The sequence below is a fragment of the Rattus rattus genome, chromosome 13 (genome assembly GCF_011064425.1).
Source record: "Rattus rattus isolate New Zealand chromosome 13, Rrattus_CSIRO_v1, whole genome shotgun sequence".
Classification (NCBI taxonomy): domain Eukaryota; kingdom Metazoa; phylum Chordata; class Mammalia; order Rodentia; family Muridae; genus Rattus; species Rattus rattus.
Window position 1 is genome coordinate 24,282,097 of NC_046166.1, and position 18,357 is coordinate 24,300,453.

The 18,357-nt window shown below is 45.9% G+C and overlaps 1 protein-coding gene across 1 annotated transcript in view; it reads left to right on the forward strand.

Annotated features, from left to right (window-relative positions):
- Klhl2 (kelch like family member 2) overlaps window positions 1-18,357 on the forward strand; it is a 112,786-nt gene that overhangs the window by 15,248 nt on the left and 79,181 nt on the right. Inside the window, exons 2-3 of the mRNA XM_032919496.1 lie at window positions 847-972; window positions 12,530-12,636. Of these exons, the coding sequence (XP_032775387.1) occupies window positions 847-972; window positions 12,530-12,636 (233 nt within the window). The remainder of the gene's footprint in view (window positions 1-846; window positions 973-12,529; window positions 12,637-18,357) is intronic.

Here is an 18,357-nt window from a genome sequence, read left to right on the forward strand (position 1 = left end):
TTAACTGCTTTGATGTAAGACGTGGTAGAGAGCATAGTCAGGTTGGCTGTGCCTTGATACTTACTGTGTCCCTCATCTCCTCCCCACCTCAGTCTCTTCATCTGTGAAATGGACTAATTATGGTAATTAGCTTACAGAGTAGTTGTGATGATTATAAATAATGAGAGCATACTATTATGCACAGAAGCTGCCCTGTGTTGAGAAATTTAGTTAATACGATTAATCTCTTTCTATCATAGGCCCAAAAAAAAACATGGGCTAAGTGTCTTTGCAAAGAGAGCACATTTAAATCAGATTCTGTATCTGAAGTTTGCTTGAAGTCCAACCCTGTTCTTAGTTTGTAAACAATCTCTCTCTCTCTCTCTCTCTCTCTCTCTCTCTCTCTCTCTCTCTCTCTCTCCCTCCCTCCCTCCCTCCCTCCCTCCGTCCCTCCCTCCTTCCCTCTCTCTCCATGTAATATATATATCACATGTATGCACATGTATGACTGTAGTTTGATTGTAAAAGCAAGTTGATTTCCGACAGAGATCATTTTGCAGCATCTTTATTTAGAGAGCTCTATTAAGCCATTTTCCCTGAATTTTTCATGTTTATATTTGACACGTCTTTGACACCAGGGAGATAATTACCCACTTTTTTTTTTTTTTTTTTTTTGTAGAAACCATAGTGACCGTAGGAAAGCACTCTGAATTTTTTTTTACTCTCGCTTGAGGACAGCCGCCTTTTAAATGAGCAGGGGGGGGGGGCAGGCATTCAATTTGTGTCTCGGAGCTTTGACAAGCCGGAACTGAATTATCCTTTAATGAGATCTCTGTCTTCTCTTTTTGTTCTTTTCTCTGTGTACAGATGCACAAAGCAGGGTCATCAGAAGCCCCTCGATTCAAAAGATGAGAATCCTGAGAAACACTGCCCATTGACGGTGAACCCTTGGCACATGAAGAAAGCCTTTAAAGTCATGAACGAACTAAGAAGGTAACGGCACTCTAATTCATATGCACCCATTAGCCATTAGTCTTCCTTTTATTTCTCTTTGTCTGTAGAACCCCCGCCCCCATTGTTGCTGTATACAGGGAACAGCAAAAGCTTTTCTGCAAGGTTGTTAGGAGAAGCAAGGTGTTCATAAGTGCAGGTGATGGAGGGCTCCTCTGTCCAATAGTGTCTAGTCATGCAGGGCGAGTGTGAGTTCAGGCTTTCTCAAAGAAAAGTGTGCACTGGCTTTCCTAGGAAAAGAGTTCATTTCTTTTTCTCTTTCTTGTCTTTTCTTTTTTGTTTTAGTTCCTTTGAGATAAGGTCTTGTGTGTTCCAGGTTGAGGATGACCTTGAACTCCTGACCCTCCCTTTCCTGTCCAAATGCTGAGTGACAGGCGTGTTCTACCACTGTGCTCCTGCTTATAAAATATATTTTTAATCTTTAAAATACAGTGTTAAACATATCAGATATTCTGCTTATCCACTTGCTCATTCCTGGTGCATACGTGTGGGCTCATTGTGGCAGTTAAGAGGAAGCCTGTGGGGCTCAATTCTCTTCTACCATTTTGTTCAGGTATTTGAGTTCATGTCTTTAGCTTTGATGGCAAACACTTTTATCCCCTGAGCCTGGGGATGTAGGGATTTAAATGGAATATTTTATTGAAATTAATCTTGTTTGTTTTTAACTTTTCAATGTGACTACTGGAAAAATCATTACTTGCATTGTATTTCCATTCTTTAATTCTGTGGACAGGCTTCTAATTCCGGCCATAAAGAATGTGGAGTGATACTTTTAGACAGGGAAACATGTAACTTGTTTTGGTGGTGGCAGTGGTGGTTGTTGGGGACAGTACCTACCTGCCTGTGGCTAAGTATGTTAAGGGTCATTGCCACACACTGGACCTTCCTGCTACACATTTGCAGTCCTAGCGTGCTACAGGCTGAGGCTGAAAGAGCTCTGTTCAAGTCAGAGTACACTATGTAAAGAGATCTGGTTTAAAGAAAAAAGACTGTGGTGCTAAGGGTGATATGAAAGGCTGATTGCATAGGATCAAGGGCTCAGCAGTTAAAGCCCTTGATACTCTTGCAGAAGACCCAGGTTTGGTTCCCAGCACTCACACTGTTGCTCGAACAATACATAACTTCAGTTCCCGGAGATCCAATGCTGTCTTTCAACCTCTTTGGGCATCAGACATGCATGTAGTGCATACACGTACACTCAAGCAAAACAGTCATGCATACAATCAGATAGATCAAAAAACCAAACCAACTAAAAAGACTGGCTTTTAGCAGGCACACGTCCCCCTTCCCCCACTGCCTACCCCCTCCCCCTTGCTCCTGTTGGGTACAGTAGCTTTGGCTTCCTGTTTTACCTTGGTCTCTGATTGACCTGGGCATGATTCACTACACCACAGGAATGCAATACCTGCTGCTCCTTCCCCTGGGGCAAATGACTGCATTTTGAGCCGAACTGATGTTCTCTCAGCCCTTGACTTTGAGTCTTTGCTTTATCCCAGGATTGTTTAGCTCTGGCCATCTCCAACCTGTTGTGGGTGTGGACCACATGGCTGTTCATTGTGTTGCACTATTTCATGAGCCGGAGTCACCTGCCAGTGGTTCATGCTGTCTTCAAACAAAGGACAGCTTTGAGTAGTTGCAGTTGGCTGCTGGTCTGGAACCGGGTTTACTCTTATGATGTCACTAGCCAGTATTATTTTTAAAACGCACTGTCAGGCTGGATCAGTGGGTAAAGTGCTTACTGTGCAAGAATGAGAGCCTGAAAACCTCAGAACGCACATCAGTAGCCTTGAGCATTAGCACAGGTCTGTCATCTCAGTGAGGCGGGGGGCAGAGACAGGAGCATCCCTGGGGCTCATAGGCCAACCAGTTTAGCCAGTCAGCAAGCGTCACTGAGAGACCCAGCCTTAAATGATAAGGAAAGGGCAACAGAGGAAGAGGCTTGAGGTCAACCTTTGACCTCCAGACATTTGCACGCGTGCACACAGGCACATACACCAGTGCACATGCGTCTATACACCAGCACAAAGTGAATTAACTGCACAGCTGGGAAATGGATAAACTGTGGATAAAGTAGATTAAGGCTTTCATTGTGCAGAATGTATAGAGAAGGCTAAGAAGCAACAAGACAGACTCGTGTTTTGGGAATGTCGTTCTTGAGCAGTGTGATACTGCATGCTTTTAATTCCTGTACTGGGGAGTCAGAGGCAGGAGGATGTCTGAGTTTAAGGTCTACATAGTGAGAACGAGGGCTGCATAGACGGAGTCTGAGTCTCCAAAAAAAGGTCGTCTTTATTTCTTTTGTGTCATTCTTTAAAAAACACAGACGAGACTTGAAGACGCCTTTTATTGTACAGCTGAAAGTCACTAATTACTTCCTGTCTTTGCATCAGCTTCCTGTTGCCAGAAAAGGGTAGCCAAAGGTGGTTTCCGGACTTCTGGGAAGGGAGAACTTCCCTGTTCTGGCTACCCTGCTTGGCCTCCATTGGCCTCCAGCCCTGTCCCTAGATTTAGCCTCAATGTGGCAGTGGCAGGAGGTGGGTGGGGTAAGGGGGCGTCACAGCTGGGCATTAGGAGTGGCTTTGGTGGACATTTTGCTGGTGAGAACAAAGTCCCTTTCATGAATCACTGTGTAAAGTATGGTTGCCCACTTGTCTATCCCCGATAGAGGTAGGAGGACAGGAGCTCTGGGAGAGAGGTTTAATGCAGACAGACCACTGTGGTCCTAGAAAGCCATCTGAATGCCAGCATCCCTTCTCTCTGCATCCTGACCCACCTGGACGTGAATAAGCCCCTACCACCATTCCGTCCCACCACGATGGACTGTACCCTCAAACTGTTACCCAAATAAGTCACTTTTCCTCCAAGTCCCAGGATTCACACACAGGGCCAGACACAGCAGTCTTTTGTGGTTTATCTGGTTGCACAGCTGGGAAAGGACAGACCCTAAGATGAGGTGAATAAAGAAGCTTTGTGCTGGCACTGTGTGGATGGGGTGTGTGAAGCCGGAGAAGGACCGCATCCTGCTTGGGTTAGCAGAGTGTGTGGATTTCTGGGCAGTGTTAGTCACTGCTGGTCTCTGAGTAACCAGGTAAGATCAGAGACTCGGGAGGCTGGTGGCAGTGCTTTCCCCAGTGCAATTGGAGAGGTGTGAGTTTAAAGTGTGAGTGTTGTCAGACTCAAACAATGGACCCTTAACTCCACAGTCTGCTGACTGGCTCAGTGTTTTCTCTCACTGTATCTTTTCAAGGTAAAATGTACCTGAACAGTATATTTTTAAAACCCTGTGGTCACTATGTGCTACAAGGGATGAGTATAGGAGGGGACAGAGAAGCAGGGAACATCACAGGTACCCTTTAAACTTTGATTCAGGGTCTCACTTTGTAGCCTTAACTGGCCTAGAACTTATGATCAGGTCGGCCTTGAACTCAACTGAGCACCTGCCTCTGCCTCCTGAGTTCCCAAGTGCCGGGATTAAGGCCACTGTTACCTGGTCAGCTTTTTTTCCCCCCCCCCCGACAAGGTTGAGTAAGTAGCCTGGTTTCCTTGAAACATTGTGGCCAAGGATAATTGTGAACTCCTCATCCTCGGCCTGCACCTTCCAAGTATTGGAATTATAAGTGTGCACCACCATACCCAGTTCTCAGAACTCTTACTGAGCATTTAGATTGCCAACTTTGTAGACATTAAAGCCGGTAGCAAAAAGGGCAGAGTTTGGGGTTGGGGATTTAGCTCAGTGGTAGAGCGCTTGCCTAGGAAGCGCAAGGCCCTGGGTTCGGTCCCCAGCTCCGAAAAAAAAAAAAAAAAAAAAAAAAAGGGCAGAGTTTTATCTTCAAAAGAAATTAAAGAGACGCAGTTATTCCTAGGATATGCAATTCTGTCTGAGCTTGCCGTAATTCTTACTGAGGGTGTGGGCAGTGGGCAGTCTCTTAGTTTTATTAGTGGGAATATAATTTTTGGCCCTTACATTAAATCTGTAAGGATGAATTATGACTCACCTGTATGTCTTACATAATCCATACATACTTAGCTATTCACCGGTAGTGGTTTTTATATTGTGGAACGGGAACAAAAGACTCGAATCTTTCTCTTAAAGGAAAGAGTGTCACTCCCCTCCCCCACTGTACCCCAGGATTGACACTGGGGGATCCCAGCTTACTCCTGGGATTCTGTTATCCGTGCTGCACCTGCAAACAATCAAACGGTGGCCATTCCTACGTGGCTGTTTATACTTTGTCACTTAGAGGTCAAGGCAAGTGGATTGAACAGCGAACTCAAGCAAGGTTGCCTTGGGTTTTGATCTCTTTCTGTCAGTATTTTTAAAAGAGAGTTTAGAAGGGTCACATAGGGTGTGATTCTGCTCTAGTATTTTTGATATGGTAGAGTGCTGTCGGGACCTCTTGGTTATGTGCACTACAGTGGAATACAAGATCTCCCTTGAAGGACAGGAAGCCCTTCAGTTCTTCCAGATGTATTTATGTAAGAAAGATTGAGAGACAGCCTGCAGCAGGAGCAGAATTAACCAGCAGTAGTCTGTAGGGTCTCTTAAGCACTGGCGGCTGATTTCTTTTTAATGGTCTTTATTGAGCAGAGAGAGGATCATTAAACCCTTCTAGAATGTGGAGAAGGGACAGTTGAAAATGACTTCACTAAAACAACCTTCTCTCCTCCTTCTCCCTGAGACGCGTGAGTTACCCATTGCACCACCTCAGTTTGCCCTTGGTAGCCTCAAAACCAGAAGTCAGAGTCTCGCCCCGCCTCTCTCCGTTTAGTCCCAGCTGTTGTGCCATCTCTCCGGTACACAGATTTATTTGTTTACCTTATTGACGTGTTTGTGTGTGTGCTTGCGTGAATTTATGTGCACCACATGCCTAGTATTGCCCGTGAGGCCAGAAGAGGGTGTTAGCTCTTCGGAACTGAAGGAAACAGTTGTGAGTGTCCGATGTGGATGCTTGGACTAGAATCCATGCCTACTATAGTAGCAGTAAGCCAGTAGGTACGGAGCCATCTCTCTAGCACCCCTACCCCACTGTAAAGATGGGGTTTTGCTGTGGCCAGGCTGATCTGGAAACTCCTGCTAGGATTATAGGTTTGCAAAGCCATCTTGTAGCAAGGTGTCCTGTGTCTGTAGTGCAGGCTCTACCTGTAGCTAGTCTCACCCACATATTCCAGCTTCCCACTCACCCCTCACCCCAACCCCCGGTGTGACTGTTTCCCCCTCCGAGAGGCAGCACCACCCCACTTCTCTCTACTGTTCTCCTTTCCCATACCTTTTCCTTTCCTTTGTGTCTCCTTTTACTTTAGTCATAAATGAATTCTCTTCTATTGTTTTTTAAGACCAACGGGAAGTGTTTTTGTAAGTCCCCAGATCTGCAGATATCCGTTCTCTATGGACAGGGAGTTCATGCTTTCCCCAGGGTCTCCTTGTGGCTCTGTTCTGTCCTTTGTTCATTCCCGTTCAGCTGTCTGAAGTCTATCTGAAAGGGATGATAGATTCTCTATTCTGGGACCCGTTACTGGTGTAAAGCAGTTACTAAGTCGTTAGCAATAGCAGGCTTTCCTCAAGTTCCCTGGTGGACGTCTCCTTGCCTGGAGCTGGCTTTCCTCTAAGTTTTATCAGTGGACCATCCCTTCTCCTGTGTGTTTGCAAGTCTGCAGCATTGTAAATCTCCTTAGGGGCTGAGTGCTCCCACAGCTCTTCCCACACCCTGAGTCTTGTCTGGCCCACTGCGTAGGCTTTTCTTAAGTTTAGCTGCCCCAGGAATTCACAGATGTCTCCCGCCAGCATGGCTTTAAGAAGAAAAGGGAAGAGAATGGTGACATTTGTTGTACATGCTCTCGTCTGTTCTTTGAGATCATTGACATTTTAGCCAGAGTGTATCTGCTTTTCTAGTAAAGGACGGTGTCGGTCTTAGATTTGGTTAAATCTGACTAATTGAAATCAGCGAGTGGGGACTCTTTGACCTGTAAAGCAGCTGGGGAAATAGTTCAGTTAGCCAAGTGCCTTGGAACCGCAGAACAAATCCATATAAAAGGCTGGGGAGTGGTGGCACACACCTTTAATACCAGCACTTCAGAGACTGCGGCAAGTGGATCTGAGTTCAAGGCCAGTCTGGTTTATAGATCAAGCTCTAGGACAGCCAGGGCTACACAGAGAAACCAAGAAGCCAGTATGGTGCTTGTAATCCCAGTCTAGGAAGGCGTAGACAAATGGGGGGGGACTCACTGGCTAGCCAGCCTGACCTACTTGATGAGCTCCAGGCCAGTGAGAGATCCTGTTGCCCAAACAAAAGTGGACGGCACCAGAATGACACCAGAGGCTTCATGTGAACATATGAACAGATAGACAGGGACATGCAAACACACACACACACACACATATGCACACATACACTCACCAGCACGTGCAGACATACTCAAGCAACTTACTTCTCACTCTAGCTCCCTAGTGCCCAGGAGCCAACAGTAGCTCACAGGGCCACGTCCTGATAGGAGCCCACCCTGGGTCACCCTTGGCTTTACTTCCTGACAGGTTTTCATTTTCTTGGCTTTCTTTCCTTGGGCCTCTTTCTCCTAACCTCGTGCTTCTGTTTCTCTAACACCCGAGGCTGCTCTGCAGTGCTGAAGCTCTCCAGGCCTCGGTGTGCAGGATTCTCACTGACAGCTTTTCTCAGAAGCCTGGCACCTCCGGGCTTGTGCACACTTGCTCCTGGAGGGGAAGGTGCCTCCGTACTGTCTCTGGCGCCTTAGGGGAGGGGCCAGACTGCCCCCACTTCCAGTCACGAGTACAGTTTTTTCATATGACAACCAATTATCTCTGATTCCTTCAAGTTGGGTGGCACGTTTACTTGAAGACGACACACTGCATTTTAAAAACACTGCTAGGTTTTTCTGCTCTTAGGAATTCACTTATTTTATATCACAAAACCGAACATTGCCTTAATATATTCAAACAGGTTTCATCATTTTCAAAGTTTTTTGTCTTTTTTTCCCTAAGACCAGTTTTTATTAAATTGTTTCCTTTAGAACAGTGATTCGCAAACTTCCTCATGCTGCAACCCTTTAAAGTTATTTTGTTGCTACTTCATAACTATAATTTTGCTACTGTTATGGATTGAAATGTAAATATATAATATGCAGAATATTTTATACGGGACCCCTGTGGGGTCAAGACCCACTGGGTGAAAACCACCAATTTAGAAGATAAATTCACCGTGCCCAGTGTTATTTGTGTTTTACATACGATATGTAATCTCTGTATTCTCTTTCTAGGCTTGACTTGTTTTCTGAAGCTTTTTCAGAGTTGTGCTTAGGCTCTTTTTTCCTAAACGCCACAGACTTTGTCTCTGTTCTGGCTGTGTCTCTGCATCTCCTGTATTTTGAGGCAAGGCCTGGCTGTGCTGGCCTTGTACTGACCTTGAGATCTCCCGCCTCCACCGGCAATGCTGGGGTTACAGGTGTGAGTCACCATGCAGGTACCCGTGGGCTCTTTATTGTGATCCATTTCCTGGTGTTCCTCCCCACTTACCTGTACAGCCCTTGCTGTCATGACGCTGCCTTTCTTGTGGTAAGCTGTCAGCCCATGGCGTCTAGTAGGCACCCTTGGAGTGGCTGAGGAACGGATGGATGCAGTTCATGCTCCACGACAACTTTATTTCATTATTTTGAAGTCCTTTTTTGTCTGCAGTCTATTTTCTTATTAGATTTCAAGTCATAGGAACACAAGCCCTGAAGTTCACTGTAAAAGGTAGGGCGTGAGCTACTCAGGATGCCTTATTTCTATCGCCAGACATTCGTTCTCGTTCCGGCACCCCAGTCATTCAGCCTGCGAGAAAGCTCCTTGAGAAGAGTGTGGGGCTGGAGAGGATGGCTCAGTGTTAAGAGCCCTTTGGTTCCCAGCACCCAGACAGGCAGTTCACAACTGCTCTAACAACTCCAGTTCCAGGGCATCTGACACATGCTTCCGGCCTCCATAGCACTGGAATACCTGTGGCATACATTTACACAGATACATACATACATATGCACATATAAAACAGTGGTTATACCCTCATACAGACATGCATATACACATAAACTTAAGAGGCATACACTCACTGATATATACACACAAACACATATAAGCATTGACATACATTCACACGGATACACACACATATGCACACATCAACATAGGCATGTAGTCACACACATGTATTCACACCCGAAGCATACATTCACACGTTTACACAGACATGAGACATATTTACATTCACATGCACATACAAATATTAAAAATTGAAAAAGAGAGACAGGGTGACCAGCTGGGAATGCTGACGTATGTTTAGTGCATATTCAACAGTTCTGAGCAAGAGGTTGGTCAGGTCTTTGTTTTAAAATATGCTATTGCTTGACCCAAAAGGATGAAACACAGGTCTAAAAGCAAGTGTGTCCATGATTTCTGATGAGGCCCTCAGACTCCCTACATCCTCACCCAGGGTGTGCCGGTGTAATATTTTGTTAATGTTTTAGCCTTATTAGTTAACTGACATCAACTAATAAGCCAGTGAGGCCAAGCTAATTATGCAGCAGCCAGCAGGTGTTATGCTAGAAGGTTTGGATCAATGAGTAATTGTAATTGAAGCGGAGTGTAATTAATTACGTGATTTTTGAGGTATTCAAGTGTAATGCTACTTAAGATCCATCTTTAAATGAGAGCGGTAGGAGTGATTGCTGACACCAGAAAAACATGGCGAAGAGGCCCTTGCCTTGGCTTTGACTGGAGTCCACATCCCCACTCACTGTGGGAGAGTCAGCTCTGCTGCTTTACGAAGAGACGCGCCATCCTGCTGACCCCCAGTCCACTCATTTACATCCTCTGCCTGCTCTTCTTGGGCCACAGTTCCCCACTGTCCTTTGCTGAGGGCAGAGGACATACTTATTTTTATTTTTCTTTTCTTTTTTTTTAAAGATTTATTTATTATAAGTGCACTGTAGCTGTCTTTAGACACATCAGATCTCATTACAGATGGTTGTGAGCCACCATGTGGTTGCTGGGATTTGAACTCAGGACCTCCAGAAGAGCAATCAGTGCTCTTAACCACCGAGTTATCTCTCCAGCCTCTTATTTTTCCTGTCCAAGATTGCCTTGCTCCTTCCTGACTGAGTCAGCTCTTGTTTGTTTGTTCATCAGCAGTCTCACTGTGTTGTTCAAGAGGCTGGCCTGGAACTTGTCTGCCTCTTGAATCAAGTTGGGGTTACAGATGGTTACCCAATCTCCCATGACATCTCTATGATAGTGCTTTGCACTCTGTCTCATAATGCCTGTCCTTGGCTAGTGGCCTTAAGGGCAGAGATGGCCTTGAAGTGCTTTTCTGAGGGAGTGTACAAACTTTATTTGATTTTTTTTTTTTTGATCAATATTTTGTAGAGCTAGTCCAGCCGAGCCTTTGATCAGCCATATGTAACACTTAATACTTTCTTGGCTAGAGTGTAGTGACGGACATCTATAACCCCAGCACTTGGGAAGCCAAAGCAGGGTCATTAAGGATTCAAGGCTAGACTGGGCTATGCAATGATTTTGGTTCTAGCCTGGGCTATATAAGAGTTCAAGGCCACTTTGTTTTGTTCAAGCTTTAAGAAAATTTGTCATCACCCTGACTAGGTGATTGTGTGGCGGGGAGCAGGTGCTGGGTTTGAATATCAATGTCATTACTTGGGGGAGGGGGCTATAGGCAGGTTAGCCCTATGTGTGTGGTGCTGAGGACTAGGTCTCATACATACTGAGCTGCAGCGTTAGCCTGGGCTGTTCACTTTTAACCTTGGTTTCTTCAGGCATTTGCTTTGGGGGATCTAAATAATGCATACCTTGCTGACTGAGGTGGGCCATGGAGGAGAAAGTCTTCCCCAGGCCCCCAGCCTTGTTAGGCTGGCTTACTCGTGAGCCCTGCCACTCATGGAGTGCAGAGTGTTTTATCCTCTGTGCTGATGGTAGATTTTGTCACTGTGCACCCGATCTGGAGGAATTCCAAATGAATGACTCCTTTAGTGACTCTAACATGGGACCTTCCTGATGCCTGTCTTGGTATCACGAGCCCTTAAGTCAGCCACAAGCCACCCACAAGCACACTTGAGTCTAAATGGCACAGCAGGCCTGTCAAGAATTAGGCCTCAGAGCACTTACGTCTGGAGTTGGGCTTCTCCTTTTTCTCATAGTTTTTCCTCAACTAAGGAGAGAAGAAGTGACATAGACTTCCCAGAAAGCTTTGATATGAGTCCCCAGCAGCTAGTTCATAAACAAGTGAGAAACTGCAGGGAGCCTGGCTAAGTTCCTAAGAACATGCAGCTTGTGAGCTGACAATAGGCTCTCCTTGAAGGAGAGGGGCAGAGGGACTGAGAGCCAAGAGTGTACCCTATATACACATGAGCCCTGGGCTCATGTATTTATGGATGGGAGGTGTACCTGTACTGTGTGTGTGTCTGTCTTCCACAAAATGATTGCCTGTAAACAGTTGGGCTTTGAAACCTTCCTGCTAGTTCCAGAATAACTAACTGTCAGGAACTTATTAATCACCCAGAGAATATAGTATCATGCAGGTACCCAAAAAGTGCTCACCACATATTTTAAAGGGAATTAAATTGGGTGTTTTAGAATTATAAGCATAATTATAGATTAAAGAATGTTTGCTGTAAGGTTACAAAATGTTTTTAAGTTTTGTTACAGGTAGTTCAACCTCAGAGAATAATACGTTTCATGTTGGTAAAGTGGTCTAGGTTATTTATGGTTTTCAAGACCAAATGCCTTTTTTTTTTTTTTTCTTTTTTTTCTTTCTTTTTTTCGGAGCTGGGGACCGAACTCCAGGGCCTTGCGCTTGCTAGGCAAGCACTCTACCACTGAGCTAAATCCCCAACCCTCTCAAGACCAAATGCCTTTTAAGCAGCCAGTGCTTGAATTTAATTTTGTCTTTGTGTAGGAACCCAGGGGCATTTCGAATATCTTTTCTAATTTTGGCTCAGTTTGTTTGTCTGCATCACCGTGTCACACCACTGTGTGCACTTCTGTGAGCTGTCTCCTTTGAGAGTCATTGCCTCCCTGACTACCTGTAGGGTGAGAGGCCAGTGATGGGTGGGGGGTAGATTTCTGTGGCAAGGACAGGCCACCATGAGGTGGACCTTTATTTAGCTTACAGTTTTCTATGTCCTTATAGTTAGGTACCCTGTTAGAAGGGAAGGGATTTCCTTAAAGCACACAAGATTTCAAAAAATAAAAAGGGTTTTTACAGCAAAAAGTTTTTTTTTTTTTTTTAAAGATTTATTTATTTATTATATATAAGTACACTGTAGCTGTCTTCAGCCACACCAGAAGAGGGCATCAGATCCCATTACAGATGGTTGTGAGCCACCATATGGTTGCTGGGAATTGAACTCATGACCTCTGGAAGAGCAGTCGGGTGCTCTTAACCTCTGAGCCATCTCTCCAGCCCTACAGCAAAAGTTTTGCATAGAACGTTGAATACTTTTATTATTGGAGGCATTTACGTTTTCCTTTTCTCCCTGGGAACAGTCAAAATCTGCTGTGTGACGTCACGATTGTGGCAGAGGACATGGAGATCCCTGCTCACCGAGTGGTGCTGGCGGCCTGCAGCCCTTACTTCCACGCCATGTTTACAGGTAGGAGAGATTTCCGTTTCTCAGGTGTGTTCACCTGAGGCCTTTCCACGTTAACCGTTGTTTTTAGCGTTTTGGTTTTATGAAATGAAGAATTATAAAGGGAGAGCCTCAAGAATCTGTCAGCTGTCCCCAGCATCTTTCCCCAGAGAGTCTCTGCGTTAGGCCTGACTCTCCTAGAACTTGCCATGTCAACCCAGCTAGAAGAGTCTGTCAACTGTCCCCAACATTGACGCACCTTCACTTGGCTTTGCTGTCCTCAGTGAATGTGTTGCACACATCAGCCTTGATGTCACCTCAGCATTGCCATTGTGGGGGTGCATTCCCATATCTCCCCACTGCAGGGGTGCATTCCCATATCTCCCCACTGCAGGGAGTGCATTCCCATATCTCCCACTGCAGGGCAGGGGTGCATTCCCATATCTCCACTGCAGGAGTGCATTCCCATATCTCCCCACTGCAGGGGGTGCATTCCCATATCTCCCCACTGCAGGGAGTGCAGTTCCATATCTCCCCACTGCAGGGGGTGCATTCCCATATCTCCCCACTGCAGGGGTGCATTCCCATATCTCCCCACTGCAGGGGTGCATTCCCATATCTCCTCACTGCAGGGGTGCATTCCCATATCCTCACTGCAGGGTGCATTCCCATATCTCCACTGCTGCATTCCCATTATCTCCCCACTGCAGGGGTGCATTCCCATATCCCACTGCAGGAGTGCAGTTCCATATCTCCCACTGCAGGGGTGCATTCCCATATCTCCCCACTGCAGGGAGTGCAGTTCCATATCTCCTCACTGCGGGGGTGCATTCCCATATCTCCTCACTGCAGGGGTGCATTCCCATATCTCCACTGCAGGGGTTGCAGTCCCACATATCTCCTCAGTTTGCAGCATTTTGGGCTCTTAAATCATTGTTGATTTGTTTTTGTGTATGCAAAAGGAAAGGTATCTTATACTGTTTCATATTTTTCCCAAATGGGTTTTCCCATTTGCTTTTCCCAGTATTTATAGTAAACTGAAGGGTTGTGTTAGATGATTTATCTTGGAAGTGTGAGAAGAAGTCTGATGTATCTATCCGGGGAAGCTTAGGTTTTACTTCAGCGTGCATGAACGTGTGTAGCTTGCTGTTAGCCCTTTAGGAAAAGAACTAATGTATGCCTGTGATCCCTCAAGTCTCGCCAAAAAAAAAAAAAAAGAAAAATATATATATATATAATAAAACGACTTAGAGCCAGGGCTGGAGCCCAGTGGTGCAGCACGCATCTGGTATGCACGGGCCCTGGGCTCAGTCCTCAGAAGGTACAGGCCGAAGAGAAGAGAGGAGAGGAGAAAGGGAGAGGAGGGGAGGGGAGGGAAGGACACAGATAGTCTCTTACAGTGACACCCGAAACTGTGGATAGGTCCAAACTCTATGTTAACCGAATGTTTTTATGTACACATATGTACTATACAGTTTAACTTATAAATTAGGCCAAGAATAGCAGCCTTGTCTAAGAGTAAATTGGGATAATGAAAGTATGCTGTGGTAAAATAGCCACTGTTCTATTTTTGTGCTTAGGAGGTATTATTCAATACAATAAGGGTCACATAGGCATGTGCTTGGCAATACTGTGACCGTCGACTGATGCTCCAGCTGCCAGTGACCGATGGATGCCATGTGCTATGTCCAGTTTAAAATTCAGGAACTTTATTTTTTTTTTTTGGAGCTGAGGACCGAACCCAGGGCCTTGTGCTTCCTAGGCAAGTGCTCTACCACTGAGCTAAATCCCCAACCCCAGGAACTTTATTTCTAGAACTTTCCACTTAACATGCTTGGACTGTGGTTGACTTTGATCATAGAAGCTACCAGAATACTACAGCTTTTGACTCAGAAGCTACAACTGATAAGGGGCCACTGACTACAGCGTTGCACAAGGAAATACGTTATGTGGTCTGCGAGTTTAATCTTTGTCTCTTGCTGCACCAAATAGAAAGTAGGAGCTAGGCACGCCAGAGGACAAACATATAAAGTTGTAGCTAGGCATGGTGGCGTGCACCTTTAATCTAGCAAGCAGAGGCAGATGGATTTCTGTGAGTTGGAGGCTAGCCCAGTTGACATGGTAAATTCTAGGACAGTTAGGGTTAGTCTAGGGAGACCCTCTCTGGGGAAAAAAGTGCTGGTGACAGTTGACAGACTCTTGAGTATTTCCTGTGCCTGGTGTATTATCAGTACGTTAGGAAAGACACGGAGAGCATAACTGCTTCCTGCTTCAGAGAGGCGTCAAATTTAAATGTAGGTTGTAGGCCTGGGGCCACACAGTGAGCCAGTCGGTGGGTATCATTGAGAGGAGAGTTCGCCCCTTCTTGTGAAGGCAGAGGGTCTACCCAGGTGAACAAGGGTCGAGTAGGGGCAGTGGGGCCAAGGAAAACACCCTGTGAGCCTTAGAGTAGGGGCAGTGGGGCCAAGGAAAACACCTTGTGGGCCTTAGCAGTGCAAGAGACTGGAGTCCTGTTGCTTTGCTCGTTCTGAGCAGAGTTTAGTCACCAGGAATGGGAAAGGTCAGCAAATGAGTTGTGAGACAAGTTGGGGAAGCGCTGGGAGGTGCTGTCAGTCAGGCTGTGTAAGGTCTGTGTAAGGCTGGTAAGGGTGGCCACATTTCCATGCACCAACTCTCACTTCGGTCTCTTGGCTTACATCATACTTCTTATCTTCCTTGCCTTTCTGGAGAGGGTCTTGGCCTATGAGTGTTCCGGATCATTGGCCTGAAATGCTCTAGGAAAGACCACAACCTTGAGGGAACCACTGGGTCTTTGGAGACCGACTTGACTAACCTGGGCTTCACTTTCACCATAGGGAAAGTGGGTAATATAAAAATGATAATATTGCTTATATTCTGGATTTTTGTAAAGATTGGATGAGGTCATGTATGGGAATTTCTTAGCACTTCTCATGGCCACTAGAAAATGCTCAGCCTAGCTGGGTGTGGTGCTGCACACCTGTAATCCCAGCAGCTGGAGAGTAGAGGGGGGACTTAGTGAACTTGAGGCCAGCGGGGTACAGGGCCTCTTGTTTTTAAAGAACAAAACTTGTGAATGTGCATTCATGCCTCTGTGTGTGTGTGTGTGTGTGTGTGTGTGTGTGTGTGTGTGTGTGTGTTTATAATAATTAAAGAATTAGATTTAATGGATTTGAGAAGAAATGGGGGAACAGAGGAAGACTTAGAGTTCAGAGTAGGAGGGGAAATGATGCAAATATATTTATGAATATATGTATGAAGTATGTATGAAATTCTCAAAAATAATTTTTTAAAAATTAAAGGCAAACTAAAAACCAAGAGAATCTGCTCAGTTAGTGCCAGCAGTAAGTAGCATGGCCATGTCAACCTAAATTTCATTATATTGTATAAGAACAGGAGATTGAGCAAACCTTAGGCTAGACATCTACAATTTTTTCCCTAAAAAACTCTTAGTATATATTAATTTTACAAAATAACTTGTCTCACTGTGACATTTCACACACGCACGTGACATACCATGATCATATGCACCCTCTGATGCCTTCTCTAATCTCCCCTCTTCTTGGCTCCCATGCCTTCTGTAATAACTCCCTTCCACATTCATAGCCCCTTCCTCCCCCTCCCTCCTCCTCCCTCCCCTCCCCCTCCCCTCCTCTCCCCTCCGTCTCCCATCTTTTCCTTTCTTTTGAGACTGCCTCCTTAGCACAGTCTGGCTTTGAACTCACCATGCAGCTGAGGATTCGTAGATATTTTCTTTGCAACATTTTTATTCCCCACAGAGTAGCAAAATGTGGTTGTTAACCAACTCAGCCCCTGCCAGCAGTGCCCAGTGCTGTGGGCCTTTAGTCCCAGCTACATGGCAGCCCGGCTTAGGAGTTTGATAGAGTGTGGCCAACAACAGCAAGGCTCTACTGGAGGGGATCAAGTTATGCTTATTTAGTTTTGTTTTTCTGTGTGTGTGTGAGCCTGTGTGGGTTTCTGTGCTTGGTATGTGTGTAGGAGCTGGCAGAGGCCCACCGAGCAGCCGTCTCCTGGATGGAGAGCTGCAGGTGGCTGGAACGACCTGGCATGGCTCCTACAGCCTGCATCTGGCGCTGTGCAGGAGCAAGCGCACTTCTAACCACCGAGCCCACTCTCCAGTCCAGCCCCTTATTTTAATCTCCCATAAACTGTAGGTGAGAAGTTCACTCAAACTTTATGACGTGGAAAAGAATTCTGTTACTCCGCGTAGGTAGAAGTGGTGAGTAGAGAACGAAGGTGATACACGCGCCATGGTGCAGTTGCAGGTTTTCATCTTGTGAAATCTCGGACTATGTAGAGCCAGGCCAGGCTGTTGACTGTGACCTGAGAAAGAGCAGAGCTAAATGGGTTCTCGTGTTTTTAAGACTGCTTGCTAAAAACAGCCTGTAAAACACCCTTACTTAACGAAATCATTCGGCTGGATTTGGTGGCACAGGCTAAAATTCTTGTTTTAGGTTTTGTTTTTTTTTATTTATTTGTGTACACTGTAGCTGTCTTCAGATACACCAGAAGAGGTGCATCGGATCTCTTTACAGATGGTTGTGAGCCACCATGTGGTTGCTGGGAATTGAACTCATGACCTCTGGAAGAGCGTTGTTGGACGAGCCATCTCTCCAGCCCAGGTTTTGTTTTTTAGTTATGTGTATATGTGCGCATGTGCACATGAGTGAGGCTACCCTTGGAGGTCAGAGGTGAGGCGTGTTGGACGCATCTAGAGCTAAAGCTACTTATGAGCTGGGTGCTAGGAGTTGCACTTCGCCCTCTGGAAGAGCAGCAAGGATGCCTGTCCAGTGAGCCGTCCCTCCAGCCCCACAGGTTAAAAGTCCTAAACACTAGTCAGAAAGACTGAGCACTATGTCCTTTTTGGGGAGCAAATACTTTTTGATAACTTCCATAGTAAATATAAAGTAGCAAGAAAATAAAAAGAAGCCATCAGGTTATTAGTTGACTGATTAAAGAAGGTAAATGTTGAAAGTTGTGTGTATGGCTCTATTTGTCTGAGGTTCATGCTTTTGTGCATCAAGAAACTGAGCGTCTTCCACTTGCTGGACGTTAAAGGCTTTGAGGACCATGGCAGTGAGGAAGCTGAGGAGCTCTTGTTCTTCCGATGGGGAGAGGAGACTAGGGTCAGAAGTGACTGAAGAGGAGCCCCGGCTGGCTGTTCATGGCTGCTGTGAAGAAAGTGAAATAGGATGCTGCAGGCAATGGGCCCGAGCCCGAGTGAGGAGGCCCAAGTCTGAGTGAGGAGGCCTGAGCCTTCAATCATGCCACTTGAGCTGGGCCAAGTAGTGGGAAGTAGGCACCAGACACAACTAAGCTGCACCCTGAGAGCGTATTAGGAACCTGCTTCCTTCTGTCTCTTTGCCTCTTACCATCAACCAATACCACCAGGTTGGTCCTCTCAATGGAGGATATCTACAAGGGTGGAAGTCGTTCCTGAGAGAAGGAGCGACATTGTCTCCTTTCTCTGCTCCTTTAGGAACTAAGAAGTCTTTGCCACAAGTTATCCACAAGGGACTAAAGCTACAAGTCCAAGAGTTTACGACGTTTGCCTTAGGGCGCTGAAGAGCTAGGGCAGCGGGTTGGGTCATGACTGCTACAGTGGGCGACTGGTGGTGGCCTGTACAGCTGCTTTGTCAGACTGACATTGCTGACAGTTTCGTTGTAGCCCAAACTAATCAGGAAGTGATATCAGTGATGACTATT